This window comes from Charadrius vociferus, unplaced genomic scaffold, assembly GCF_000708025.1.
Source record: "Charadrius vociferus isolate BGI_N301 unplaced genomic scaffold, ASM70802v2 scaffold32, whole genome shotgun sequence".
Classification (NCBI taxonomy): Eukaryota; Metazoa; Chordata; class Aves; order Charadriiformes; family Charadriidae; genus Charadrius; species Charadrius vociferus.
Window position 1 is genome coordinate 10,769,922 of NW_009647856.1, and position 27,117 is coordinate 10,797,038.

At 48.4% G+C, this 27,117-nt stretch overlaps 1 protein-coding gene across 1 annotated transcript in view; it reads right to left on the reverse strand.

The window, feature by feature from the left end:
- Nucleotides 1-27,117, reverse strand: part of PLXNA4 (plexin A4) — a 443,814-nt gene that overhangs the window by 107,758 nt on the left and 308,939 nt on the right. The window contains exons 5-6 of the mRNA XM_009882970.1: nt 6,078-6,201; nt 2,516-2,669 (exon numbers count right to left, since the gene is read on the reverse strand). Of these exons, the coding sequence (XP_009881272.1) occupies nt 2,516-2,669; nt 6,078-6,201 (278 nt within the window). The remainder of the gene's footprint in view (nt 1-2,515; nt 2,670-6,077; nt 6,202-27,117) is intronic.

Here is a 27,117-nt window from a genome sequence, read left to right on the forward strand (position 1 = left end):
ATCATACCTGTGAGCAGAGTCTGGGTGATGATGACAGGTCTAGACCATACCTCATTAATTTAAAAAAATACGGTGACTGAAGTCATCAAGTAGGAAAGCTAAGCTCAAAGAGAGGACACAGATGTCTGGAATTAGTTGGCCGTTAAAATGGAGTACTGTCCTTAAAAGTTCTTCCTTGCTGCTGGTTCATTTGATATCCCCAGAAGGAAGGGGTCTGTGGAAGATTTGACTGCTGGACCCAAACATTTATGGTCTGTGCGTACACTGCCTGAAGTATAATAAACATAACTGCTTTCCTGAGAGGATAAAGAAAGATCTACTTTCTCCTCACCCTCATTATTTAACATCTCTGAATAGGGTCCAATATCCAGGACAACCATGCCTGAAGAAGGCCACCTCCAGGTCCTGCCCCCCCAAAAAAGGCTATACCTTGACAAAGCAGGATGGAGGAATGAGCAAGGAGGATAGGTACCATAACAATGAGGACAGGGTAGGGGCTCCCTATCTGCAGCCTGGGAAATGCCGATAAACAGGGAGATTCCCATGTGAACAGGGACTTTCCAAGTTCACTCACGCCCTTCTTCCCAAGGTCCATTCACCCAAGCCTTCAGCTACAAAGCTTGGTGTGAGGGACATCCACAAGACATTGCACTTCAGCCAGGACTAATCCATTTCCTACTAATCCATAGCAGACCCATCCACAGCAAAGACTGCTCCTCAGCTCCTACGCACCATCTCCTCATTCCCTTTCCTACCACTCCCATACAGAGATGTCAACTGGTACCTCTTCCCACAATGCCAAAAGCCCTATTCAGAGCTCATCAGTTGTGGGTAATGAGTGGGTGCAGTAATTGAAGTAATTTGGTGGGGAAGGGACCCATGTTTCATTCAAGACTGAACCTGACTGGCCCTTTCACCTCTATTATTTTCCTCCTCACCTGAAAGATTCATTAATCAATCAGGCTAAAGCAAACCTGACAATTTGTCGCAGCGTGCGCCCGCGTGCACGCTCCCCCACCTACAGGCGCACACACACACACACGCACACAGACACCACACACTTTGCTAAACACGTTTTGCTGCCAGTGCTCGACTCTGCTGCCCATCTGCTGCCGCCGGCTTTGACAGCTCTGTTAACCGCTTCGTATTTAACAACTTTGCCAGCGTCTTGCATATATTTTAAAACAGGATGTGAGGATTGGATGGCTCCAGGGATCAGATGTGCTACAGAGCTGCACATCCTTTGGTTGAAATCCAGCTTCTGGCACTATGCATGGAGGACTTGGTCTTTGCAGAGGTGCGGAGCACCAGCTGCTGAAGTTGATACAAGCCGCAGGTGCCCAGCTTCTCTGGAAACTGTGCTTCACTTAAATCTCTCTCTCTTGTCCTGCCTCCAGCTTCCACAGCTATTTTTGTTTGCTGGTTGATTATAGCCTGGCCTGGGACAGATGTCCACACCAAGGAAATAATTTCTGGCATCTCTCTTGGTAGGCAAACATGACTGATAACTCGGTGGGACCTGGAAATGGTAACAGCCCCTTAGGGGCTTGTTTTGGAACCGCAATGGAGAGCACATGCAGCTGTGTGCAGCTTGGGGAGAGCAGAGGTGATGGTGACAGTTTGTGTCACTTCATTTTCTGTGGCCTGAGGATCCTCAGAGACAAACTTTACACTAAAATTTCTCAAGAAGCCAAGGACAAAAATGGCAGCATCCTCTCTGCGCTTCTTGGGGTGATCAGTTGGGTCGAGGTTTTTATACCAAGTCCCTGCAAGGAGCCACAGACGCTCTTGAAAGTGCTGAGAAAAGTTGGTAGAAAAGGGAAACAAAAAAGGGTCAGGAAGTTGGGTAGAGAAGGACACACACACACCATCCTTGGAGGCAAGTTATTTCTGCGCTGGACCACTTTGAGAGAGGGAGCCAGTAACAAACCCGTAGCAGTTGAAGGCAGTAAAACCATGGATGGAGACAAGGAACTGAGCATACAGGTCTAAATCTGGGAGAAGCAGGATGAAACTACAGACAGGATTGTTCAGGTCTTCAGGACTTCCTGGCTGCTGCAGATGATGGGATGTGTTGAGAGCTTGTACAGCCTCATTCCCTGGGTTGTACGACACCAGCCTGGGCAAAAGGTGAGCAAATATCCCACATCACCTCTTTCCTTTTCTAGATATATGTAACTGCCACTCGGTGGCAGTCTGAAAACACATACTGTCACACATATAAGCACCTTAACACAGGTACTGGTACTGCAGCACAACGCTTCCACACGCGTGCACACATAAACACACACACACGTGTGTGTGTTTATGAGACAATTCATGGTACGATGCACTGCTGTGCAGCTCCGCCAGAGAGTACCAGCACAGCATCCCTCACTCCCTCTGTTTTGCATACTCTGTCCTCAGGGTCCCATGAGCCAAACTCTGCTTTGAGAGAAAAAAGGAGAGGCCCAGGGGTGTGGGGTGGGGAAAGGAGGGAGAAGTGGTGCAGACGGAGGAGCTGTGGGATACCCACCGTTCTCTGTGATGATCTGGGGCACCTCTTTGGCAGCCGGCGAGATGCATTGGATCTGACTGCCCACCACCAAGCCATCCATCTCCGAAAGGTCCTCGAAGGTGCAGTTGACTCCTGCTGACAGCTCGGGGACATTGTAAGTCTCCAAGACCAGCTGCAAACAAAGATGGAGGGAGGGAAGAAGAGATAGAAAAAAAAAAGAAAAGAGAGAATACTAAGCCAAACAACAGAGCTGGGTCAGCAGGAGAGAATTACACTGGAGAGGTTGGACAAAGAGCCTCTTGCTAGAGAGAGCATCCTCCTTCAACAGAAAGCAGCGATTCAGGAGAGGGATGTGTGTGCGGAGGGGGAAGGGGATGAGATGCTGATGCCAACACAAGTGGTACGTGGCTATGCAGGGACAACTGCACTGCATCCCAGTGCTGGCTGGGTCAGTGGAGAAGGGGGAGTGCTCACTATCTGTCATGCAAGTGTAAGGTTAGGCAGGGAGTCTTTGGGGCCAGCTGTGAAGACCAGGGCTTTGGTGGCCCCAAGGCACGCGGTTTCTGAGGAAGGTGACTACTACTCACAAGAGGCACTCTGCAGACTACAGAGAAACTGTAGCGCTCCAGTCTAACTCTCTACGGCCTGCTCTCCTAGCATCAGCAGATGGGGGAGCGCTCTGTCACCAAGTTCCTGTATAAGGAGAGTCTAGTTACAGCCTTCAGTCCACCACAAAAAGACGATGTCTCTAGAGGCACAGCAAACCTCTCCTGCCCATCCCACCAAAGAAGCAGTTGGCCCTGGAAACATGCTGTGGGCTGCCATACATTAAAAAAAAACCTGTGAAGGAGAAATTACCCATGTTTTTAGGGTTCACAACACCCACTGGCATTGCTATATCATTGGCTGTGGTCATGAAGGAGAGGACTTTTGTGGCTGGTTTTCACCAAGTTTATTGTCTGGAGAAGGACCCTCATGTGGTTAACTTCCCAGACCAACTAAGGTCTTGCGCCACTGCTTTCCATCATTGAGGGTCCTGCCCAACCCACCAAACCATGTCTGAACACAAAGAGGCATCCCAGGGTACTTCTAGCACCTGCTGACGACCTACTAACTAAATTTAGAGGTTTTGTGACCAACCACTGGAGTCAGCCACTTGTCATGGGCACAAATGCAAATGCTCTCCACACTTGCCTCCTCCGTGAACTAGGCCCCATCTGAGGTGACGGTCACCGAAAGGACACACAAATGCATGCTCAAGTGTTGTTTCTACCAGCACGAAGAATAGAGGAGGTCAGTCCAGGTGACAAAGCAGGAGAGGATGATAACGTAGCATAATGCTTACTGTTCCCCCACATTGTGTTTTCCTCAGTTAGAGAAGGCTTGGAGTTATTTCTTCACACTGGGCACCATCAGGGAGAAAGGCTGAGCAGACAGGCCTTAGCCCTGCCTGACATAATGCCTTTGTGAGAATATGTTCATTTTTGGGCAATGGGAATGGCAATGGAAAAGGTAATGTTTTTATTTTAAAATTTTTTTAAACGTTGGATGGGGAATAGGAAAAAGCTTTGGTTATTTGGATGGATTTAGCACTCAGGTTAAATCCATTCTGCCTGCTCATTAATACACTGCTAGCAATGGAGAAAGGGAGACTACTCTGCTTAACAAATGTTTCTCTCTGAGCATGGGCAATGCAGAATGAAGATGTGCCATGCTGAAGATGACACCAATGGACAGACCAGTAGTGCTTGGCAACAAATATCATGAGCCAGTACACACTCTGAACAGACGAGAAGTCCTACATCTCACACTCCTGCTCTGGAGTTGCTGTGATGAGGGATGAACGGAGCCTTCCCCAGCAAGTATGTCTCTTCAGACATCCCAGAGCAGCAGCCCTGGACTGAAACAGGCTCAATTTTCCAAGTCCCCGGACCGAAACAGACTCAGATACAATTTTCCAAGTCTCTGTTAGTGCCCGAAGTCTAAAAGATTGTCTGGCCACACAGATACCTTCTCTGCCTCTGTGGTGAAGAGCTCAATATCATTGACCTTTTGATAGAAACCAAGTGAGACTCAACAAGGTCACCACCAGCCATTTGTTCATTGGTGCTGCCCTCCTGATTTGCCAAGAGACTGGCTGTGGTGACTGGGTATGAGCTGGGACATCAGCCTATCTGGAATTGGGCTGAGACTCCCATCGAAATGTTCCTGCGGTTATTGGGCAACAGTCAGATGGTGGCAACTTCTGATCCCAGCAGCTCTGGGCTGACTTGCCCTGCCAGAGTAACCTAGAGGTAAAGGTCTTTTATTCTGTTATCGATTTCAATCACCCTGAGCCAGCTAGTCCCCCAGGATTTATTCCAACATGAAAGAATTCAATGACTACTGAGAGAATAAGAAAAAGAAACCTTGAACTCCCAGAAGAACAAAGGACTCAAGATGTCTCAGATCAGTTTTGTTTGAAGCCTAGGAAAGTAAAGTCACAGCAAAGTTAAGAGGCTGAAACAAAGCAGCAATGATTGGACATCCAGGCTTTGAAAGGCTGATTTCATTATCACTGAAGAAACCCTAACACCCCCAAACCTGTCACCTGGAAGATGTCTGGCAGCTGCACCTTCAGCAACACCATTTAGACCTTTCAGCATGTGGGGCTAGAGAACAACTCATCCAGAGATGGAGCTCCTGGGCCCTGGGTTATCAACTCAATTCCAGTCCAAACTAGTATGGTGAAAAGGACAGAGCCCCAGTAGCCTGAACAAAATATGTCTCTGCCTCCTTTTCAGAGGGTGTTGGGATCTCACCACAAAAGGTACTGCTGTCATGAGTTGGGAGATAAACCACAAACTGGTTAGATCTTCAGTAGAGATTTCTTGTCTCAAATGATCATGGTCATCTGCTGCTCCCCGAGTGTTCACTGTGTGGCGTATGTCAGCTGCTGACTTGAGTAGCTCAAGGCCAGAAAGGTTAAGCTTTGTGCTGAGAAAGGTCACATGTGAGCATGAACCTTGGCAGCCTTACGTTCCTCTGCATAGCATCCTGCCTCTCTGCTCCGCGTACTCAGTGCTGGAGCTGCAGCAGGGTGCAGCTCTTGGTGGCTTAAGAAAGACACATTTCTACACAAGGTGACAGCAAATTGGAGCTTATTGAAATAACATATGGTGTCCCTCACTTGTCCTTATCCTAGAAGGTTGTCTCATTATTTCATGATAATGTTTCTTCCTAAAGTCCATGCCCAGCCATATGAAAAGCCCTTTTACAAGGAAGTTAACAACTACACTCTATGCACACAGCACTTGGAGGGCACAGAGTCCCTTCAGACCTGTCCTCATCTCCTCACAGCAAACAGGGAAACCTCTTCCACATTTCTAGACAGGGGATAACCAAGGCCAAAATGTCCTCCCATGGCAAATCTTTCTCTGTGCCAGGAAAGTTGCTAGGGAAGGTAATGGGCTTTGGAGAAGTTCATGCATGGAGCTGTCAGTCCTCCCCACTTGTGCTGGACCCAGGTTGCACGTACCCGGGTCTGTCAAACTGCATGGGCAGATTAAACCTGAGGGAGACAAGGATTAATGTTCCTCACCAATACGTTGTACTGGGAGACGGAGATGTTGTTGGGATGCACGGTAAGCCGGACACACTGCTTCATCTCTGAGGCGAATCTCCGAGGTTCGCTGGAGCGTTCACATCGCTCCTTCCTCGTGCACCTGAGCAAAAGGGAACAAAGAGGGACAGAGTTAACACAGAACCAGGCTGGGAGGGTGAGGACAACCCTGGGACATAGAAGAAGCAATCCTTTTGGATGGAAAGTCAACACCGTACCCTTTGAGACCGCACTAGCTGGAAAACCACACTCATGCTCTGACTCCAGTGCCAGTGGCCGTGGGATTGCTCAGCAGGCCGGAGAGTTACAAGGACACCAGGAAAGGAAGAGGCATGTTGGGTGAAAGCCCCACCCCTTGGGTTGGATGCACAGCTCTAGAGATGCTCTGTCTCTCTACCCACATCGCCGGTACAGGGTAACCTTCCCCTGGCAGCCATGAAAATTGTCCTGTCCAAGAGCAGTGGGACATCTTACACAGGGATGTCCTTTTAGAGTACCTGTGTATAGTCCATACTCTTTGGTCCTGCTGAGGAGACTGCAATCTGTGGTACTTCTGGGCTACTGGTACCTCTCCGCTGGGAAGGGGCAATCCATTGCCCCTCCAATCCATTGCCCAGCAGCCACTAAGTCATCCCAGGCAGGTTGAAGTTTTTTTGGCATCTGGTTTGAAAGTGCCTGACTGGAGGCACCTAGAGTTGAATCTTAAAAAATTCTGAATCTTAAAAATTCTTAAAAAATTAGTGAGACTTCAGTGAAATTGGTGGGTGCATGGCATCTGGGCTACACAAGCCTATGAAGCTTACACCACGCAGCAGTTGTTGTCAAGGCTTCCAGCACTGTCACTGTCTCTTGTCTCGTCTGTCCAGCGTAAGCACGAGCCAGCAATGTGAATTGGTGGCAGTGCACCCTGTTTCAATCCAGATTTGCATTTGCTTAGCATAAAATGCATCTGTATTTTACTCCACATGCACTGCCAAGGCCATCGCTTCAAGGAAGATGTCTGCCTAGAAATCCACAGGGTTAATACAAAAGGACAGCTCCAACTGCATGCCAATTACCTTTTGCCATTAAGCTAATGTTATGGACTTGCACAGGGTGTCTTCAATGGATTTTGTTATTAGCAGTGCTATTACCCCCCATTAAAGTCAGCTTTAAAGACTAAGTGCGGATGTTAAATTATTCACCCACTCCCAGACTTCGGAGTCTTAGTTGTGAGAGCACACGGGGGCTGCTGGAGGGTTAGCTCCAAGATCACCCCTCAATGTCCTTGCTCCCCGGAGCAGAGATTGCGCCTATACGCATAGGGATTTGCAGACAGGGATCTAAGGCAACACACAGAAAAGCAATTCCATGTATGGCTGAGCCTGAATATTGCAAAGTTTGGGGACTGGCCTAAAACTTTAGGGCTTGGCTTCTCTCTAGCAGCTGATGCTAGATAAAACGAGCACCCCAATTTGAAACTCAAAGTGCTCCCTCTTTCTGGCGAAGGAAAGTTTTGTATTTCCAGTGGCAGTAATCATAAAAGGGAGATCTCTGCCGTTCTCAGCGTGCTCTTGGTTTGCTTTGCAGATTTGAGAGAGCAAGAGCAGCACTGCAGCTCCCACTCTCCGTTCCCTAAGAGCCTTCATCCCATTAAGTCTCCTCTAGCGCTGCCGCATGCTGGATCAGGAATTTTAAATGTGCGTTCTCCAGAGGGTTGGATGGATAGACCATTAACTATTCCCAAAACTGTAAGTAAGTCCCCTATCCCAGAATGAAAATCACGGCAAAATGCAGACCTGAGATTTTTGTAAGCACTTCTCTAAAACGAATAGACACAGCAATCCCATCAAAGCTCTGCAGGGCGTGGGAACTCCTCTCCTGAGAATAGCTTGGAAGGAAACCCTTTTGGGCTCAGTGTCAAAACACAAGCGCCCAAATTCTTCAAGATGTCCTGCTACCTCCCATTTATTTCCTCCGGCTGCAGCACAACAGAAACGTCTGGATTTTCTAAAATTAAACAGGCAGATGCCCAGGCTTGGTTCAAGTGTAATAGCATAGTAGTTTGCAAACACACCCAGCACATTTGCTCAGGAAGACAACACATGGGTATAGGTTAAGCATCCAGGAATGCGGTTTATACTCCCAGCCCCACCACTGAGCAGAAATAATCAGCATCTTATCTTGCTCTTTAATGCTCACGCACATTTAAGACATGTAACTCTTCAGACCAAAAACTCACCCTGTAGTAGATGGATGCATCTTGCAGCCTTGATATCTGTAGTAAGGTGTGCTGCCATCCAAATAATCAAATGATGAAAAATCAAACCAAACTAAGCCTGGGTTTAATATAATGTTAAGGATGCAGTGTCAGGCTCCCAGGAATTAGAGCGAAAGTAGCTTCTGCACTCCTAAATCTGCACTCCCTGCACTGACAATACTGCAAGCCAGACTTTAATTACAGGATCACACATTATTATTCCTTTTTTTCTATGGGTGACCTCAATTCCGCCACTTCCTAACTTTTGACTTTGACTGTCTGACTTTCTCAATGCGATTTCTCAATATAAAACAAAGCGGAGGAAAAAGGCCCAAGACACCCAACTGTGCCTGGTGCTTGAGTCTGATGCTGGGGGAGCTCTGCCAACCTAAGACAAACTGAGTTGGGGTCTGGGTCACCGATAGGGTTCAGGATTTGGAGTTCATGTCACAGCCCTGTTCCTTGATCTAGTAGCTTAATTCATCCCAGATAACTGGTCCCAGCTGCTGCATAAATCAAGACTAAAAGGATGGAGCCACCTGCCAGTGGGTTTTGTAGGCTTGTCCATGCAGAAAGGAGTGATGGGGGCTCTTCTCCAGAACCTTTTGGTTTCCTCCATCTCCTCTTCCTTGACCACCTTATCTAACTTGAGCTGAAGCACATGGAGCATCCTGTGGGTTTACACACCACGTGCTCCCAGGTGTCCGGCCAGCACCTGCAACTGAGGTTCTTCAGAGGCAAAATGTGGCAAATTTTCAAGGGAGCAGAAAAAGACCTGTCATAAAGTAACCTTCTCCCTCCAGTCCTCCTCCGCACTGCCAAAAATGTTCTGCCCTCCTCCAAGAGTGGGGGGAAAAGAGCAGAGAAAATTGTTTCAGCATGTACAGGGCAAAGTATTACCCTCCAGCATGAGCCTCTCAAATCCCTGAATGGTGTTCAGAAACAAACACAGCAAAACACCCAGTGGCTAAAGGCAGCTGCCCAGAGGGGACGTTGTAGCCCAAAAAGTAACTTCAGCAAATTCTAAATAGAGACAAATGGGACTTTTAATAAATAAGTACTTCCAGACACAAGTGCGTGCCTTAGAAAAGTGGTCACCTGGAAGGCAGCTGCCTGCGCACGGCAGCTGGACTGTGAAAGGGATAATGAAATATCCCAACCCCAACTAATCATTTCTGTTGTCTCTGTTGAGAGTCAGCATGTACTTTGGGCCCTGGGAGATTGCTGCGACTCTGCTGCGCTCTCATCTGGTGCGTCTATTATGGCTTATGCAGAAAAAAAAGAAAAAAAAAAAAAGAAAGCCTTGTACTGCCAATAACTGTTTCACTTTAATAAAATACCGGTGACTCTAACATGCTGGGTCTGTCAATATGCCGAGATCACTTTCCACTGCCATATAACCTAATTCAGTGCTATTCATACTATAATTAGCTGATGCGTAACTCCCACCCAGTGGCATCACGTTACACTTAAGACACCTAAAAGAGCATTTTCCACTCCTGAACCTATTTGCATAAGTTTATGGCGTAGACACGGCACTTCTCTGTACGTCTTAATAACACCTGCTATTTCATTATCAGCTGCATCTTTAGCAATTGCAAGTGTCCTGCTTTTGTCCAAACCATTAATACAAACACTAAGAAACTGGTCCTACCGCTGAACCATGAGGAATGTTATTTCTTCATCTCCCATTAAGAATAAATACCGCTAACACTAACCCTCTGTTCACCATCCACTAACCAATTATTTTAATAATGTTAAATTAATACTTTGAGCTTCTGCAGCATCTCTCATCTGAGGATCTCAAAGGGCTTTGCCTGGAGCTAATTAAACTTCACGACACCTCTGTGAGGTTGAAACATTACCACACAGAGACAGGAGAGCAAGGCATAGACGTATATGTGTCGGAGAGCAGAGCAAAGCTCAGGTCTCCCGAGGATGAGATGAAGGTCCTCCTTTGGAACGCAGTATCTCCCAGGGTCTCAAGATCTGCCATCTGGGACCTAAAGCAACCTGCTGGGGCCACATTCTGCAAACAGCAGCTGCAGAGAGGTATGGTGTTATTCCACTTCTGCAGTGAGATGTTAAGGGCTTTTCTGCCTTGCTAGGGCTTGGGCAAACCAAGGCCAGACTCACTCTATCACTTCCACCTCGTCCTAAATGCCCAAGGTTAGAAGGGTTAAACTGAAGCCCAGAAATCTTTGGAGAGGCTGAGCACAGGCCCAAGAGCTCCATGTACCTGGGTAGACCAGGTACAAGAAGGGTGAAGTGGGATTCTCCTCCACCTGCAAACTCTTCGTTTTCCCTGTGCACAGCTTGGAAAACAGATCACGCTACTGCAGGGTTGCCCGCCTAACAGAAGGTGTGTGTGCCATCTGCATGCTTTCACCTGCTTTTGCATCTCTGTGAAGACACCTCTCCACCATCCTGTTGTAGACAAAAATGATGACAACAACAATCAAAAAAAAAAAACCACAAAAAAAGTCTAACAAGCCAAAAACTATTCTTTTCATTTTTTATCTTGTCTCTTTTTGGCTGTATCTTTGTTTCCTCCATGCTCAACGTAGTGCGGTGCTGAACCTTGCTGCACCCTCACCATACAGTCCTGCAGACCCTCATCCCCATCTTATCAGTTTACCCTGAACAGTCGCTCTCATACTTCTCTGGAGCATTGCACCTCCCCTTCCTCCAACCTTGAGGTTGTGTCTTTGCCATCCAGACCTCATGGGATGTGGGCTAATGGTGATAAAGTGGCTGTGATCACAACATCTGCAGGGGATGGAGCTTGGTTCAGGAGACCAAAAATGACTGAAATAGGAAGATCTCTTCTGACCATGTAGGGGCTAGGGATGGGGAGGAAACTGAGGAAAAGATGCTGTTTGCAGAGGGAAGGGAGCAGAGGAGATGTGATGCCAAGAAGTGCTAGCTGAGGCCGTTCCTCATGAGAGCAGTGAGGTAGAACAAGTGTCTCCATGGGGAATATTTCTCTGCCCCTCCCACTTCTTGTCCATCTCTCCATCCCACCACTGCCTGAAATGCTTGAGTTTTCTTTGGATGACTCCTAATTTCTTAGCAGAGGGAAATGAGAAGGTGCTGGTGTGCTCTCCCCTCCAAGCAGGGTGCCCAGAGGTTGGCAGAACTGCAGATGCTCTTAGGACTTGAGTCAGAGCACCCCTGAAGCTCCCATTTCTTGCACCAGGATAGAGACACATGCTGCACCGAGAGCTCTACAGACCAAGATGTCTAACATTCTCCCTGGTCATGCATTTAAAAGGCACGATGGCTCTTGCACGTGGTCTTTTTAGTGGTAATTATTTTCTAAGATATGCAAAACCCTGATAAGATCATGCACTGAGTTTCTTTTAGACTTTGGACTTGCAGGGTCGGAGGTGCTCATTTGCTCTACAGACCCGTGCAGTGGCCTGGGGCTACAAGGCTTCGAGGAGAGGTGGAAAGTTGTTCTGCTAATTCACACCATTAGCCAAATCTGGTGGTCCCTGCTGGAGACCAACCTAACTGACACCCTGAGTGGACAAAATAGACAGAGACAAATAGTCCTGGGAGAAGAAAGACAAGGAGGAAATTTCTGTAAATCTTTTTTTTTCTTCTTTTTTTCTTTTTTTTTTTTTTTTTGTGTGGGGAGGTGGAAATAGTGCAGTCAGAAAAACAGCATATAGTCCTGACTGAGTCTTTCTTGTTTATAGCCATAGCTGTAGAAAAAGGAGATGATTTTGATTTTGTTTTCTTTTTTTTTTCCCTTCATTTTCTCAGAAGCAGACTAAAATATCCAACTTTTCCAATGCAAGACAAAAAAAAAAAAAATTGTCAGTTTTCTGGCAATGGAAAAGGTCTTATCTGCAATTTTGTCAATTAAAAACAATTTTCAAGACAAAAGAGTGGTGATTGGATCTGATCAGACATTTCTAGTCAGAACAGAGGGGCTTTTTTTTTACAAATGGCAATTAGCACATTATACAATTTTTTTTTATTCAGAAAAAAAATAATCTTGCCATTAAAAAAAAATGAATTGCAAGAAATAACATCCAAACAAATTAATCCTTTTTTGGAGAAGCCTCACCATTTCATGCACAGCAGCTTTCTTTTGACTGCTTTTGCATTGCAAGACTCATAATCCTGCCAGTGAGGTGGGCTCGCGGGGAAGAAGAGGGACATGAAGCATCTGTATTTGATGCCAGAGGTGGGGGGAGCAGCGTGAGAGACAGCTCAATGGTTTGGGTCAGCTCAGGAAACTGAAATGACACCCTTCCACCTCCTCCAAACAGGTAATTTGCGGGCATCACTGTTTTGCAAAAGGTTTTGACATTTCAGCTTTCCTTTCTGATTCCAAACGGTGACATTTCCTGCAGGGGACAAATTTACTCACCCTTTGACAGAATAATCATAGCCACCCTTTCCTTATACCTTCCCACCAGTGCTGGTAAACTGGAGGTGGCAGGTGGGAACCAGTGAACACTTCATTCACACCAGCAAGGACCAGCCACCGGGGCAGGATGGGACATTTTGATGGGGCACAGGCTCAACGGTGAGTTGCCCAATCTGTTCATTGTTGTGGTGTGGGGTCACTCACGCCGAGATCCTCAGCTTGTGCAAGCTGGAGATGCTGCCCCATCCCATTCCTCACCCCTTCCCATTTCTGTGTTTTTGTGCTTGAACACAGTTGCCCATGATTTTCTCATGTCTCTCCAGCTCTTCCCCCTAAATTCACCCAGTCTTTTGGTCCTCCCTTCTTCTCTTCTTCTCAGATTGTCTGTCTGTCTCCTTGACTCTTATCCCAAGGGTTTTCATGTGTCTTCTAAGCTCCTCATGCCCAACCAAGAGAAAATAGGTTATGGGGAAACAGAATATGGGCCTGGGTGCAGTGGGAATGGGGACATGGGGAGAGTGGAGGAAGGTGGGGATGAAGGGTAGAGCAGCAAGCTTGCATGTCCCAGACTCTCTGCGAGGACAGCAGTGTGCGGGGCTGGTATGAACACCCCCATGGTTCAAGCCACAAGCACTCCCATCCGTTCCCATGCTTTATGGTCTGACCTTTCTGCCACTACCAGTGGTCTCTTTGCCCAGGTATGTTCAATAGACACAACCAAGGAGAAAGCTCAGGAATATTGCCATGGAGGACGATTGAGGGGATGAAAGAAAACTCTCAGGAAAATCTTATTTAGGTCTCAATTTGAAGACCCTGAGAAGCCTGGGTGATCCCAGCTGTCCTGCAGCAAGACAGGACAAGTCATAGAATCATAGAATGGTTTAGGTTGGAAAGGACCTTGACGATCATCGAGTTCCAACCTCCCTGCCATGGTCAGGGACACCTCCCACTAGACCAGGTTGCCCAAGGCCATGTCCAGCCTGGGCTTGAACACCACCAGGGATGGGGCCTCAACCTCTCTGGGCAACCTGTTCCAATGCCTCACCACCCTTAAAGTGAAAAACTTCTTCCTAATGTTTAATCTAAAATGCCCCTCTTCCAGTTTAAAGTCATTCCCCCCTTGTCCTGTCACTACATGCCCTAGTAAAAAGTCCTTCCCCAGCTCTCCTGTAGGCCCCCTTTAGGGACTGGAAGGCCGCAATCAGATCTCCCCAGAGCCTTCTCTTCTCCAGGCTGAACAGCCCCAACTCTCTCAGCCTCTCCTCATAGGAGAGGGGCTCCAGCCCTCAGATCATCCTTGTGGCTCTCCTCTGGACACACTCCAGCAGGTCCCTGTCTTTCTTATGTTGGGAACTCCAGAGCTGGATTCAGTACTCTAGGTGGGATCTCATGAGGGTGGAGTAGAGGGGCAGGATCCCCTCCCTTGTCCTGCTGGCCATACTTCTTTTGATGCAGCCCAGGATACGGTTGGCCTTCTGGGCTGCTTTTGCACATTGCTGTGATGATGATTTTCCATTTCTTTGATGTCTTCAGCTCCAAGGGGAAATCGGAGATTTCCCACCCCAGCGAAAGCCCATGGTGAGGCAGGCTGCACATACAGGTGGCTGGCAAGGGTCAAACTGAAGAGGGTCCCCCGTCCCCAGCTCTGCATAGATCATCAAATTGGGTATTTGAAATCTAACGGGGGTCGAAAGCATGGCCCAGTAGCAGCTCTCCTTACCCCCAAGAGGCAGAGGCACTTCCTCCAAAATGAAATAACAGAAAGGATGGCTGTTCCTCAAAGCCTTCTGTCTTGTACCACACCAGCATTTGTGTCCTGGGCAAAACCTGGGCAGGATACAGAGGTGACAGGGAGACTTGTGGCATCGCTGCATCGCTTGGGTTTTCCTCTCTCTACACAAAACCAGGCAGCTTCTGGAAGAGGGTCACTTGATGTCCTCCTACCTGTCTCCTCAGCCTGCCTTCCCAGCATAAACACTGCACAGAGGATCGCCCAAGACTCCCTGTCCCTGCTCTGCCCGAAGTCCTTGCTCAGAGGTCAGAGGGGATGTCTACTCAAAGACCAGCCAGGTAGACTGGTGATGTCTTTTGCAAGGTGGTCAGCAGAGGGAGCTCAGTGGAAGCCAAGTGCAAACCCTCCTCACGGCATTTTCAAGCAGGGCTGGGGACAGGAGTCGGGGAAAGGGACCGCAGGACACAGAGACATTCATTTCCAGGAGGCTCAGGAGATTCAAACTGTCTGGCTGTGATGTTCTGAATCAGTCTCATTAGTTTGATCCCTCTTTCAGGACGAGATGCAATATGACAGCTTCGTTTTTTATTGGGGAAAAGTTTTTGGTTTCCCAGTTGGAAAGAAGAATGAGACAAGAACAGAGCAATTAAAGCGATCTGGGGATGTAATAAGAGGTTTGTTTTAGCCAAAGTCTGACCAACGCGTAGAGCCGGCTTTGTGTCTCCTGAGAGGGCTTTATCACAAGGGGGGAGCAAGGCTGGGGAAGGAGGGAGCAGCTGAAATTTGCCTTTCCCTCTGCTGGAGCCAAAGTAATTTTCTGGCTGGAGTCAGGAAAAGGAAAGAGATTCAGTCCCACTGGCATGTAAAGTTTAAGGTCAGTTTTAGCAATGTTTTGATATTTCCAGGTTCCCTCGGGGTCCTAAGAATGGGAATGCCATAAATGTCGAGACGGAGACATAATTGACCTTAAACTTTATGTGGTGATGTGGCAAATAGCCACCCCTCCCTGTCTGCTCTTTCTGGCCTCCAGGTTGCCCTCCATCCCTGTCAGAGGATAGCTGAAATTTAGCTCTCCCTGGCACAAAGGAGTTAAAATTTATCCACTGGAATACTCCATTCAGGAAAGAAAGGCAGGAGATGCTGCAGGAAAAGAAAGGCAAATCCAAACTGATATCACGCACAGGATCACTCCTGGGAAACCTGTCCTGGAAGCAAGAGGAGGGGAAGCTTTCTCAGCAAATTCATACACATCTGAGGAAGGAGTCAGACCCTTGTCTTCATCTTTGCCGCTAATCACAAACAAGCTCACTTCCCCGAAAAAACAGCTCTTTGGGCATCAGAGATGAGCGTGAGCAAAGATGGGAAAAAGGCTATTGAGGCGACCTGGGAAAGCCAAAACAGTGGCTTTTTTTTTTTTACTGGTGGTATTTTGGAACCCAGAGGTATGTGGGTTTTCTCAAAGACAGGTGGAAAGGGTAACTCAAGAAAGCCGAAATTCACTTTTTGGAGATTTGTATCTCCCCAGGACAATTTTTTCAGGGACCACGAGCCACAAAAAGTTCAGACCACGAACAAAAGCTGACTTCCACCCCTGCTCTTTTCAATGTACCATTTGGGACAGACCTGGGTTGAAAGACCAGAAGTCCCCGCCATCCTTGGGCCAAAGTTTGAGGAGGGAAACGTGACCCTGCCAAGGCTGCCTCTTCCCCGCATGCCTCCTGCCCGCTGCCACCGACCCTGTCACTTCGCCAAATAGAGTGAGGATGCTAATTGCTCTGCCTGCTAATCTATTCTAATGCATGGTAATAGAAGCCGAGTTTCTGCCCTGATAACTCTCCCGGCTTACGCTGCAGAACGGCAATCCCACCGCCCGCCCGTTATCTCTGTCCCCAGGTGGGCTCCTCCCTCTATCGCAGCAATTGAACGAGCCCACCCCTGGAGCCCTGCGGGGCGTGGGTGCAAGGGATTTACTCCTCCATCTCCCGCCCTACAAAGCCAGGCACTCCATAAACAGCATCCCTCCCTCCTGCTTTGGGGGATTTCATGCCCCTTCTCCTTCCCCTCGCTCGTCTCCCCAAGTTTCCAGAGCTGCAGATTGTCTTGTCCGTGCTAATCATGCCGGGGGGGCAGGGGCTGGGTTGGCCCATCAAATGCAACCCACTCCCCAGTCTGTTAACAAAGGTTCAGAGATGGCCCAAGGACCACACCAGCTCACACAGTGTTGGGGTGCAGCCACGGACAAGTGATTTGGGTGTACACATGTGTGTGCCTCTGTAGCCAGATCCCTGATGAGCATTTTGATGGCTCATTCAAGCCTGCGATGAACGGGAACATTTCACATGCAAATCCCTGGAAACCTGGAGCCTTTGTCTGGTGAAGAATTGGAAATTGTTTGCTGGCACAGGGGGAGGAGAATGTAGAAATGAGGGAGGGGGGTCTGTGAAAGGTGTTGTGGAAATACACCCCTCAGCTGGTCCTGCTCAGCGTGTTAGAAAGGTTCTGTTCCTCCAATGATGGCCATCACATTCAGAGAGACCTCAAAAAGCCCCAACAAGCTCTGCAGCACCAGTCAGCCTCCAGGACTGAATAACTTTGGGGTGAGGACTTGGTTCCAGGTGGGTCCCAGCCTCAGGGGCTGCAGGTGATGGTGGCATTTCAGCCTGGGCAACTCTACTTTGACTTCAGATTTCAGTGAGACCTGTGACATGAAGCAAAGGCTGCCCTGATGAACAGTTGCATCTGTCAATTCCCACCTGACACCTCAAACTCACTTGAAGCAGTGACTAGCAGCAGTTGTGCTGGAAACACACAAGTCCCTGGAAGAAACCGCTGTAGAAGCAGTCTGAAAAAAGACAACACATGTGTTTGACATCTGGGAGGATGGGTACCACTTGCCTTCATCCACTGACCCTTTCCAACCCCCTGCAAGGAAAGGACACCTCAGAAGCTGCAGGGTCTCTGCTGTGCTGTCCCTTAAATCACAGCCCTCTGACTCCTTTTGTTGCTGAACTAACCAGGCACAACACAAGTCTGGAAGCTAAAGGCAGAAGGAGAATCTCAGAGCACAAAATCAAAAGCAGCAGGCAGAACTCATGCCAAAGGCACGCATGTGGACTGCAGTCAGTCCAGAGCACTGAGGTGGTCCACAAGAAAGAAATCACAGTAATCTGCCTGGAACCATCTTTTGCCATCTGCCCATAAAAGACTGGGGTTCAAATGAAGACGGAAAAGCCCCTGAAGATTCAGCTGAAGGCTACCTGAGTAATACAGGCTGCTGTCTCTGAGGAGGCAGTAAAATAACTTTCCCAGCACTGAATTCACTTACAGTCATTTAAAAGAAAATTAAAACCGAAGAAAGCGAGAGAAAGGGAACAAGGTTGCTAGATAAGGCAAGTAATTAATGAACAAAATTACTTTTCCCAGAGAGCATCCTATCATGGCGCTTCCTATTCATGCTAATAATATTTGTGAGTGTCTTCCCCAGAACCTGGGTAGATAACACCTACGCTCTCCTGCGCTACTATATACTCTCCTCTGCAAGGGCTGATGCAAATAATTTGTTCAAAGGGGATGAAGCTCTTTGTTCATGGCCTGATTCAGATGCCTGGGAACATCATCCCTGAATTCTTTGTAGGAGCTTCTCTCAAGTAACTCCAAAGAAAAGTATTTGGTCTTTTCTCTATCACTGTGGCCCAAATGCCAAGTATCTGTTGGTGAAGACGATGCGAGGTGTCCATGCCTCCAGAAAGGTGAAATTTGGAGTGTGTTGTTCAGAGATCAGAGCTAATCCAAATCAATGGTTTCCCCATGAATCACTGTCAAGACTGCAGTGAGACCTGGGAGTCCTAAAATATGGGTGGGAGGCTTTGGTACCACTTCAGCCTCACCTCTTAAAGGACAGAGAGCAGGAAAACTGCAAACAAGGAGCACAGCATCTGTGTTCAAGGAGGTTTGCAGGGAGGTTTGGGGAGCTGTGGGAAGCACACTGTAAGGGGTCCCCCCTTATACACATACTGAATCACTGCCAGACTCAGCCAGCATGTAATTTAATTGCTCTTTTGCTGTTAGCATCTGCTGTTCTGACTTGGGGGAGCATAGCAAGAAGAGAGAAAACATTTCTACAGGATAGACTGATTGGGCTTGAACACTGTTTATCGAAATCCCCCACCTCTAGAAACCCTTTGCCCCAAACAGTTCTACCCAGAAAGCTGCAGGGCATAGAGGACCCCGCAGTTTCTCAAACCAGGCTCTCCCTCCCCACTGCTCCTTTCGACCTTCATCAATACCTCCTTTTTCACGTCAGTTCAGCTTCTTCCCTTCCCTCCTCCTCCTGCCCATGTGCATCCATCCATCTGCCCATGTCCCCCGGCAGCAGAGCCAACAGACAATGACGTGTGCTGTAGTTCCAGTATTTGCTGCTGGCAGACACAGTTCTTCCCCCCAGGCCCAAACTTTCCCCATGCTTTGCAGTAGTACAATTAGAAGCCTGAAAAAAACCACAGGACAGCACAGAGAGAATTACACTGAACCACCGTTACCATGCAGACCCCTAAAGGAAGGTCTCCGGCTGCCACATGGCTCTAGTTGGAGAGAAGAGACACTTTACACAGAGAGTTAAGCCTCACTGGGGAAAAATAAGCTGAGGAAGCTCTTAGCCCAGGCTTGGCTTTCTCAGCGTGATGTGAAATCACTGTGATGGGATTTTCTGCCTGAAGAAGACAGGCACACATGCAGTTTCACCAACCCCACCCAGACTGTGTCTGAAGCTCCTGATCCATCTCGAGGGTATCTTTGTTTCTTTGGAGCAAGCGAAAAGCACAGGCTGAGCTCGATGCACAACCTTCAACAGGTGAACTGTCTCATAGGTCATAAGTAAAGGATAAAATGTGCTTACGTGGTAGTTTTCAGCCCCTCACATCACTGATGCACAGGTTTTTGGTCAGAGCTAGAGCTTCCCAACTACCTAAGTCAGCATTTCAGCCCAACTCCGACACAAATAACAATAAAAACCCTACTCAAAGTATGTCTCATCCTGACTTTTACGGCTCAGCTCCGTCACAGTGTGCACTAGGAAAGGGAATCTGAGGGGCAGAGGAAGAAGACGAATAATAGAGCAGGAAGGATTTTAATCTTAGTCTCGTTGATCTTCTCTGCCCAAGCCTGCTCCAGCCAAAAAGTCAGCAAACAAGCCCCTCTCCTCTGAAGCTTCTTCTCCTTGCTGAATGCTGAGGGCCACATCAGGCAGCCTGAGCTCCCTCTACAGTAGTTGCCTACCCAGCAAGGAGAGCAAGCTGGGTCTGGAGAGAAGTCTGGAGTTGAGCAAGTGTCCACTCAGAGCCAACCCATAGAAACAAAAGAACCAGGACTTCAGATGACCCTGGAAATGATCCCTACCTCATCCCTCTGCTGCTCTAACCATTCAGCAAGAAGGAGGTCCTCAGGCATTACTCCCCTAAAACACACGAGGAGCTCCTGGTCTGGTCTGGCACACCCCACTGAGGCTGCCCCTCACACCGTGAGGAACAGGGAAACGCTCCCTGACCTGCGGCTTTGCTGGGGATCTCAGCTCACGCTCCAGCTGCAAAGCAAAGGCTGTCAGCACGTGATGTATGCATTTCCCCTCATCCGTGCATGGCTGGAAGGGATGGGTTAAACACTGAAAAATTGCTGAGGTGCCATGAATGACCTCCGGCAGGCTGGGTTGTCAGATGCACGGCAATAGAGCCATTTATTATACATTCCAGGTGTCCATCTCCCACACGCCTTTTCCTAGTTTCCTTCCCTTTGAAAGCACATAGTTTCTGGAGAAAACTTGCACAGCGCTTCTCTCTGGGTAATTCTGAGACTACTGGGTGTGCAAGACAGCCGGGTTGTGCTGGTGGCTGTGATGCGGTCACCATGAGAAGGTATGATTTATTCTGGCTGTGACAGTGCACAGCAATGCTCTGACACAGGCTGTGAAGTCGTGATAGTGTGGATTCAGTGTGGACAGGTGGTAGGAAAGGGCTGGGGATGCTGAAAGAGGTATGAATTCAAGTGCAGTTTCATGGTGTTGGCTTTCATGCATGATCCATCCATATGAGACACATCTTCTCCCAACGTGATACTCCACTCTTGTGAGACCCCACCTGGAGTACTGCATCCAGCTCTGGAGTCCCCAACATAAGAAAGACATGGACCTGCTGGAGTGTGTCCAGAGGAGGGCCACAAGGATGATCTGAGGGCTGGAGCACCTCTCCTATGAGGAGAGGCTGAGAGAGTTGGGGCTGTTCAGCCTGGAGAAGAGAAGGCGCCAGGGAGATCTTATTGCGGCCTTCCAGTACCTAAAGGGGGCCTACAGGAGAGCTGGGGAAGGACTTTTTACTGGGGCATGTAGTGAAAGGCTGAGGGCGAATGGCTATAAACTGGAAGAGGGCAGGTTTAGATTAAACATTAGGAAGAAGTTTTTCACTTTAAGGGTGATAAGGCACTGGACCAGGTTGCCCCAAGAGGTTGTTGAGGCCCCATCCCTGGAGGTGTTCAAGGCCAGGCTGGAGGGGGGCTTGGGCCACCTGCTCTAGTGGGAGGTGTCCCTGCCCATGGCAGGGGGGTTGGAACTAGATGATCTTCAAGGTCCTTTCCAACCTAAACCATTCTATGATTCTATGATAATATGTAATGGAGAAGAGCCCAATTATACCTGCAAAGAGCAAGAGAGTCCTGCTAGATTAGGAGTCCTTCAAGATGAACCCAATAATGTCCAATCCAGAACCCTGGATTCAAATTGTCTGTCTTACGGGCTGGTGACAGAATTCAGGTTTTTATTTGCACCTGGAAGGGAGACTATAGACTGGCACTGCTCACTGAGGGGAAGACCAGGCAGCAGAAACGGAACCCATGGCGCGTTTGTGCTCTCAGGTGGGTTACAAAACAGGGTGAGGACTCTTTGAGAAAGCCTGGTTGGATCTGGAGTCAAGCCGCTGCTCTGCATGTAGTGAGATGGTGGCGTAAAAAGGTCTAGGTTATGTGTTTACGTTGTGAAGGCAAAGGGCAGACTTGGCAATAAGCTGAAGTGCATTAAGCCCCACTCAAATACTGCTCCAACCTGCACAAGTTGCAGAGGGAAAGCAGAAGTCGGAACACCAGCTGGTGGGACAGGCTGTAGCATGCTCGTCCTCACTCATCCCTGACCCACGGAGACAGCAAAAAACTTCATCACTTGGTTGCAGTGTGGGTCTGGGCTCCAGTTGTGCAGAGAGCTGCCGAGCTCATGATGCCTCTGCTCCTGACGGTGCGGCTGTCTTGGTGTCGGATGAGGTTTGGACTGGTGTTTATCTCAGACTGCAGATGTGTCCTCAGGAGCGTGGGTAGGTTGGCAGAGCCAGGAGACAAAGGCGCTTGGTGCAGGCTCCGACCCACCCTTTCCCCTGCCACAGTCGTCCCCGCAGCCCGGGGTGTTAAGCGTCATTTGAATCTGGTGCAGTGCATGAGGTGAAGGTGTTATTATTCAAGCCACTGGTTCCAATGAGATTATCCAGTCTAATGGAGCAGCTTGCATGGACCTCCTCTAAGCCTGAATTTTCACTGTCAGGCAATCCCCAGTCAAGTGGAAAATTAGAAGGAGAAGGGAAGAGGGGGTTGTGGAAGGGAGAAGGGAGGGGATGATTAAGTTCTCTAGAAATTAATTCATAACTAGAGAAATGGAAATAATAACTCCCCAAGCCGATGGACAATCCCCAGCAAACACATTTCAATTTGGAAGCCAGCTTTGCTGCTGTTGCATCGTTTGCTTTCTGGCTCATGCTGCTTCATTGATTTAATTTTCCACCCAAGGTGTTGACTTTGTCCTCGGATTGTGGCTCCTGCTTTCTCCCTGCCAAGGCTTGAGCCGTTCAGAGCCCCCTCGACACCCCTGGCCGCCCAACCCACAGTGCCCAGCATTGGGCAGATCCAGTGGAGAGCACTGGCTGGAGTTGAGGGTACAGCTGGAGTAATGAGGAAGAGACAGGAGGAAAGGAAGGGGGGAAAAAAGGAAGGAAAAGAAGGAAGGATCTCACTTTTTAGTCCTCTTTAGTTGTTTGTTGGTTGTTCGTTTTTTTTTTCCCAGGAAGTGATTTCAGCACTCAACAGGTTTAGAAGCGCTGGTGCAAAGCACACATGCATGCCTGATGGACCTTACAGCCAGCACCAGCCTGTTACATGCTGACACTAAAATGTACATGTCTCTAAGTCTATCTGCAGTATATTGTGATCCCACACGCTGTCCAAGGGCAGGACAGGACTTGCTCAAAGCCTCTAGACTGTCAAAGCTGCAAGATGCAGTTTCTTGGGTGAAAGAGCCTCTAAGCACAGTTGGATATTCAATTCGGAGCCAGCAGGGCTCACCTCCAGGGCATCATTTAAGAGCAGTGCCACATAGAATCATAGAATGGTTTAGGTTGGAAAGGACCTTAAAGATCATCGAGTTCCAACCTCCCTACCATGAGCACGGACACCTCCAACTAGACCAGGTTGCCCAAGGCCACGTCCAGCCTGGCCTGGCCATACAGCAGCTTTGTCTACAACTGTGTGAGATATCACACTATATGCTCATAAATGGTGTCCTCTGGCCTGACTCTCAACAAACCATGTCCTCAGCTCTTAGACCTGTTGCCCAACCACTGCATGGACCTGGGAAATGGCAAAATAAGTAATGCAGAAGTTTTGGCCCCGAGATGCCAGGGCCATGGGGAGGTTCAACTGAATGCCAGTCAATGAACGAAGAGGTTGGGACTTGCAGGCTGGACTGGAGCAGGGGACAGCAGGTATCCAGCAGCGAGGGTTTCCTGAGCACAGAGCTCTGCTCAGCTGCTTGGCAGGGTTTGCACACACGTGCACACACAGCCGCCCCGAAATGGCCTTGAAACGGGGCTGGAGAGAGTTAACAATTGTTTACCTGATTCCCCAGTGCAGCTCGGTAAAATGTTACTGCTTCCCAGAGGCACGAAATATAATTTTGCCTTAAAGGTTAATAGTATTCTACTCGCCGAGGGAAGAAACGAGTGCTTGAAAAGCTCTTTCATTAGGATCCCAGCCTGCTGCACTTCAGATGGTACCCAGGGCTCTGACCACTGAGGGGAGCTGGCCTCTCCCAGCCAAAGCCGGCTCTCCCTCTCCTCCCGCCTACGTAGCCAGCGTCAGCAGCCCTGTTTGCAAGAAAGATCTCTTCCCAGGGACTCAGAAGTTTCTAGCACTGAATTTCAATTAAAGGCACTGCTCATGACCTTGGGCAAGACTGAGTCCCTTTACTCATGAAATGCAAGTGATATTTCCCTGTGCGGTGTGGGGATTTATTCTCCTTACTACCAATAAAGGCACCAAAACCAGAGGAAAAAAAAAAAAAAAAAGGGAAAAAAAAAAAAAAAGCCCAATCCTTGCAGTAGGGGGAAAGCTGAGAGTCCTCAGCAACCAGAGGCTGCCCAGGAAGAACTGCCCACTCCTCGCTGAGTTGCTCACCAAGCACACCCTCGGTAGCATTTTGGGGTACGGAGCCTTCCTGCCACAGAGCAGAGGATGCACTCACAGCTGCCAGGCGGTTGGTGACTGGGAAGATACTTCGATGAGGCAGATGTGACCTTTACATGCTTTAAGCCTCTCCCAGAAGAAGAGGATGCTGGAAAACACGGCTGCTCCTAGTTTATGTGTAAATCCACCAGGTGCTGTGATCCATTTGCTTTCTGTGACCACAGTGGCTTTAGCTCGGCTCTAGACTGTCTGATCACAGAGTGTCTGATCAGAGAGACGCCGTCTAGGTCCTCCTGGGGTGTGAGTGGCATCTCACAGTGCTTTGCTATTGCCTCTGAAACCTATTTCAGGATGGGTTTTTCTGGTCCCTGGCTGAATCAGACTGTGCTGTGTGTGGGCTTGCTCCCATTCAGTCCTCCCAGGCTGCCTCTGCCTGTGAACTGGGACCAACACTCAGACGCTGAGGGTTGATAGGCTTTTGGTGGGTCTCTCCTCAGACTTTCTTCCAAACACAGACAAGCAGGTCAGCTGTGGGGACATCAGGCTGACCTGAGCGGATTCGATATTGTATTTAGTTGCCAGTTTAATTGCCAGTTTGCAACACACACAGGACTCAGAGGCCTTCTGCTTCAGTCTTGCTCCTGGCCTCTGCTGCACATTGCCTCCCAAAGCCCTGGCCTGGGCTTAGCATCAGTCGTGAAACGGGCTGGCAGTTGCCCTTTGCCCAATCGTTAGCAATGGACAAAAACGCAGAACAGTCATTGGGACAAATATAAAATACAGGCCTCTCCTCCAAGCTCCGTGTCTCCCAGCCTGACGCAGGATGCAACGCCAGCATGGTGTCTCCTGAGCCTCCCAGCAGATCCATCATCTCCCCCAGCAGCTCAGGAGAGGATGTGAGCCACAAAAGGCAGCAGAAAGCTAATCCGTTTGCTATATAAAACAGCCAATAATATGCAGGACATTTCCTATTAACCACCACACATCCAGACAATTACTCTGATTGATTCCAATCAGGTTTTACACCGCGCTTTATCCATCAGCACAAAGCTTCACTGCCTGTTAATATCATGGGGCAAACCATTCTTAATGGAGGCTGCCAAACAGAATAGCGTCAGCATTAGCAGTCACAAGAATTGATGAAGTAAATGCAGCATTAGGATGGCCGAGGTTTTGCAATCTCTGGATGGAAAGCGCAATAAAAAATCTGTTAGAGCATCCACACAACAGCAAGCTCACCAACAACCCTCCTTGTGTTCTGAATAAATTTCTGAGCTGATGGAAAGGACTGAAGAGATACCTTGAGATGTATGTTTTCTACAACCAGGCTTATTACGCATGCATGATACTAATGTGATGGATGGATGGACAGATAGACAGACAGACGGATGATTTGGTTCAATCTCTGCCTGCCTTTTGTCTGGCACTGGGAACTTCCCCCCCCCCTCCCAAATCGAGTGGAAAGATTGTTACCTTTGCAGTTGCTCTTTTTAACGTATTTGCAGTAGGCACAGAGATCAAAAAAGGATGCTGTTTGAGCATTTTGGGGAAGTGATCATGCCCCTGTACTCAGCACTGGTGAGGCCGCATCTTGAGTATTTTGTCTGGGCTCTACAAGAAAGACATTGAGGTGCTGGAGGGGAGACCTTATTCCTCTCTGCAGCTCCCTGAAAGGAGGGTGTAGTGAGGGGGGGTCAGTCTCTTCTCCCAAGGAACAGGCGATAGGACAAGAGGAAATGGCCTCAAATTGCACCAGGGGAGGTTTAGATGGGATGTTAGAAAAAATTGACGATCTTCAAGGTCCTTTCCTACCTAAATCGTTCTATGATTCTATGAAATTTCTTCACAGAAAAGGTTATCAAACATTTGAACAGGCTGGGCAGGGGAGAGGGGGGGGCACCATCCCTGGAGGTATTTAAAAGATGTGTAGATGTGGTGCTGAAGGACATGGTTTAGTGGTGGGCTTGGAGCTGTTCGGTTAATTGTTGGACCTGATGATCTTAAAGGTCTTTTCCAACCTAAATGAATCTATGATTATATGATTGTATGAATGTAAGAAACACAGAGGCATCTGTGAAATTTAGAGGCATTAACCAAGTATTACCTTCTCCAGAAGGGGAGGAAAATTATTTTTGCCCTTCTTCCCTTCCCTGATGCAAAAAATCACTGTGCAACACAGAATAAGGATGCACGAGGAGGGTGCTGTGAGCCAGAAGCAGCAGAAACAGCTGAACTAAGAACAGCAATAAAGAAGCTGTGACCCCAGATACACCATGGATGCATGAAGGAAAGAGAGATCAGTGTGGAAAAGAAATCACCGAGAGAGCTCCTGTTTGCATCAAAGCATGCGGATGTGGGTTTGCATAGCATTTGAATATAGTGAACTGTGTACACACAAAATGTATACGCAGATATCTATCAGGCTATGTAGAGAGAAGAGAATAAACCCTCAACGCACAGCACTGAAACAAGCTCCCCCTGAGAAGGGTGATAAAGGAAAGTCCCCATGTGGGACTCTGCTCAGTGAGGGCAACTGGGACCTTCCTCCAGAGGAAAGAGATGGCCGAGCCATTCCAACAACCACTGCTGAAGACACTAGAGCCCACCAGCAAACACAGACACTATCTCTCCCCATGTAACCAGTGAATTAGTAACACAATAGGCCCAGCCCAAAAGTTTTGGTTGTAAGTTCCAGTTCCACCACTGTGGGCACCTCTTACCTATTCAACCAGAAAATCTAGAATTGGGACATATGTCCCAAGTCACTCCCTCCACTCTGTGTATGTTTTTCAAGCATCTTCTACAGGCTGTTTTCCAGTCCTCTCTTAACGTGCCTTATTGATGTGTTTCTGCCTCTTCTATTAGGAGAAGTACTCACAAGGAAATGAATCTCCGTGTCAGGGATTTCCCTGACGGCTGTCTCAGGTGACAGGTTATTGCCAGTTCACTTCCAATGAGCCACACCGAAGAAATGCTGCCCCACACCAGTCCTCCCTCCACTAACCTCTTAATTACTTTACCTGCAATATGTGGATTTAGCTACTTTGGCCATAACGACGACATGTTCCTGCATGCACAGCCTGCTATTAAACAGGACTTCATTCAGACTCATGGGCAAATGGCTAGTAGCTGGGGAGTTGTTTTTGCTCATCCCATGGCTGAATGGGTTCCAGCATGGGTT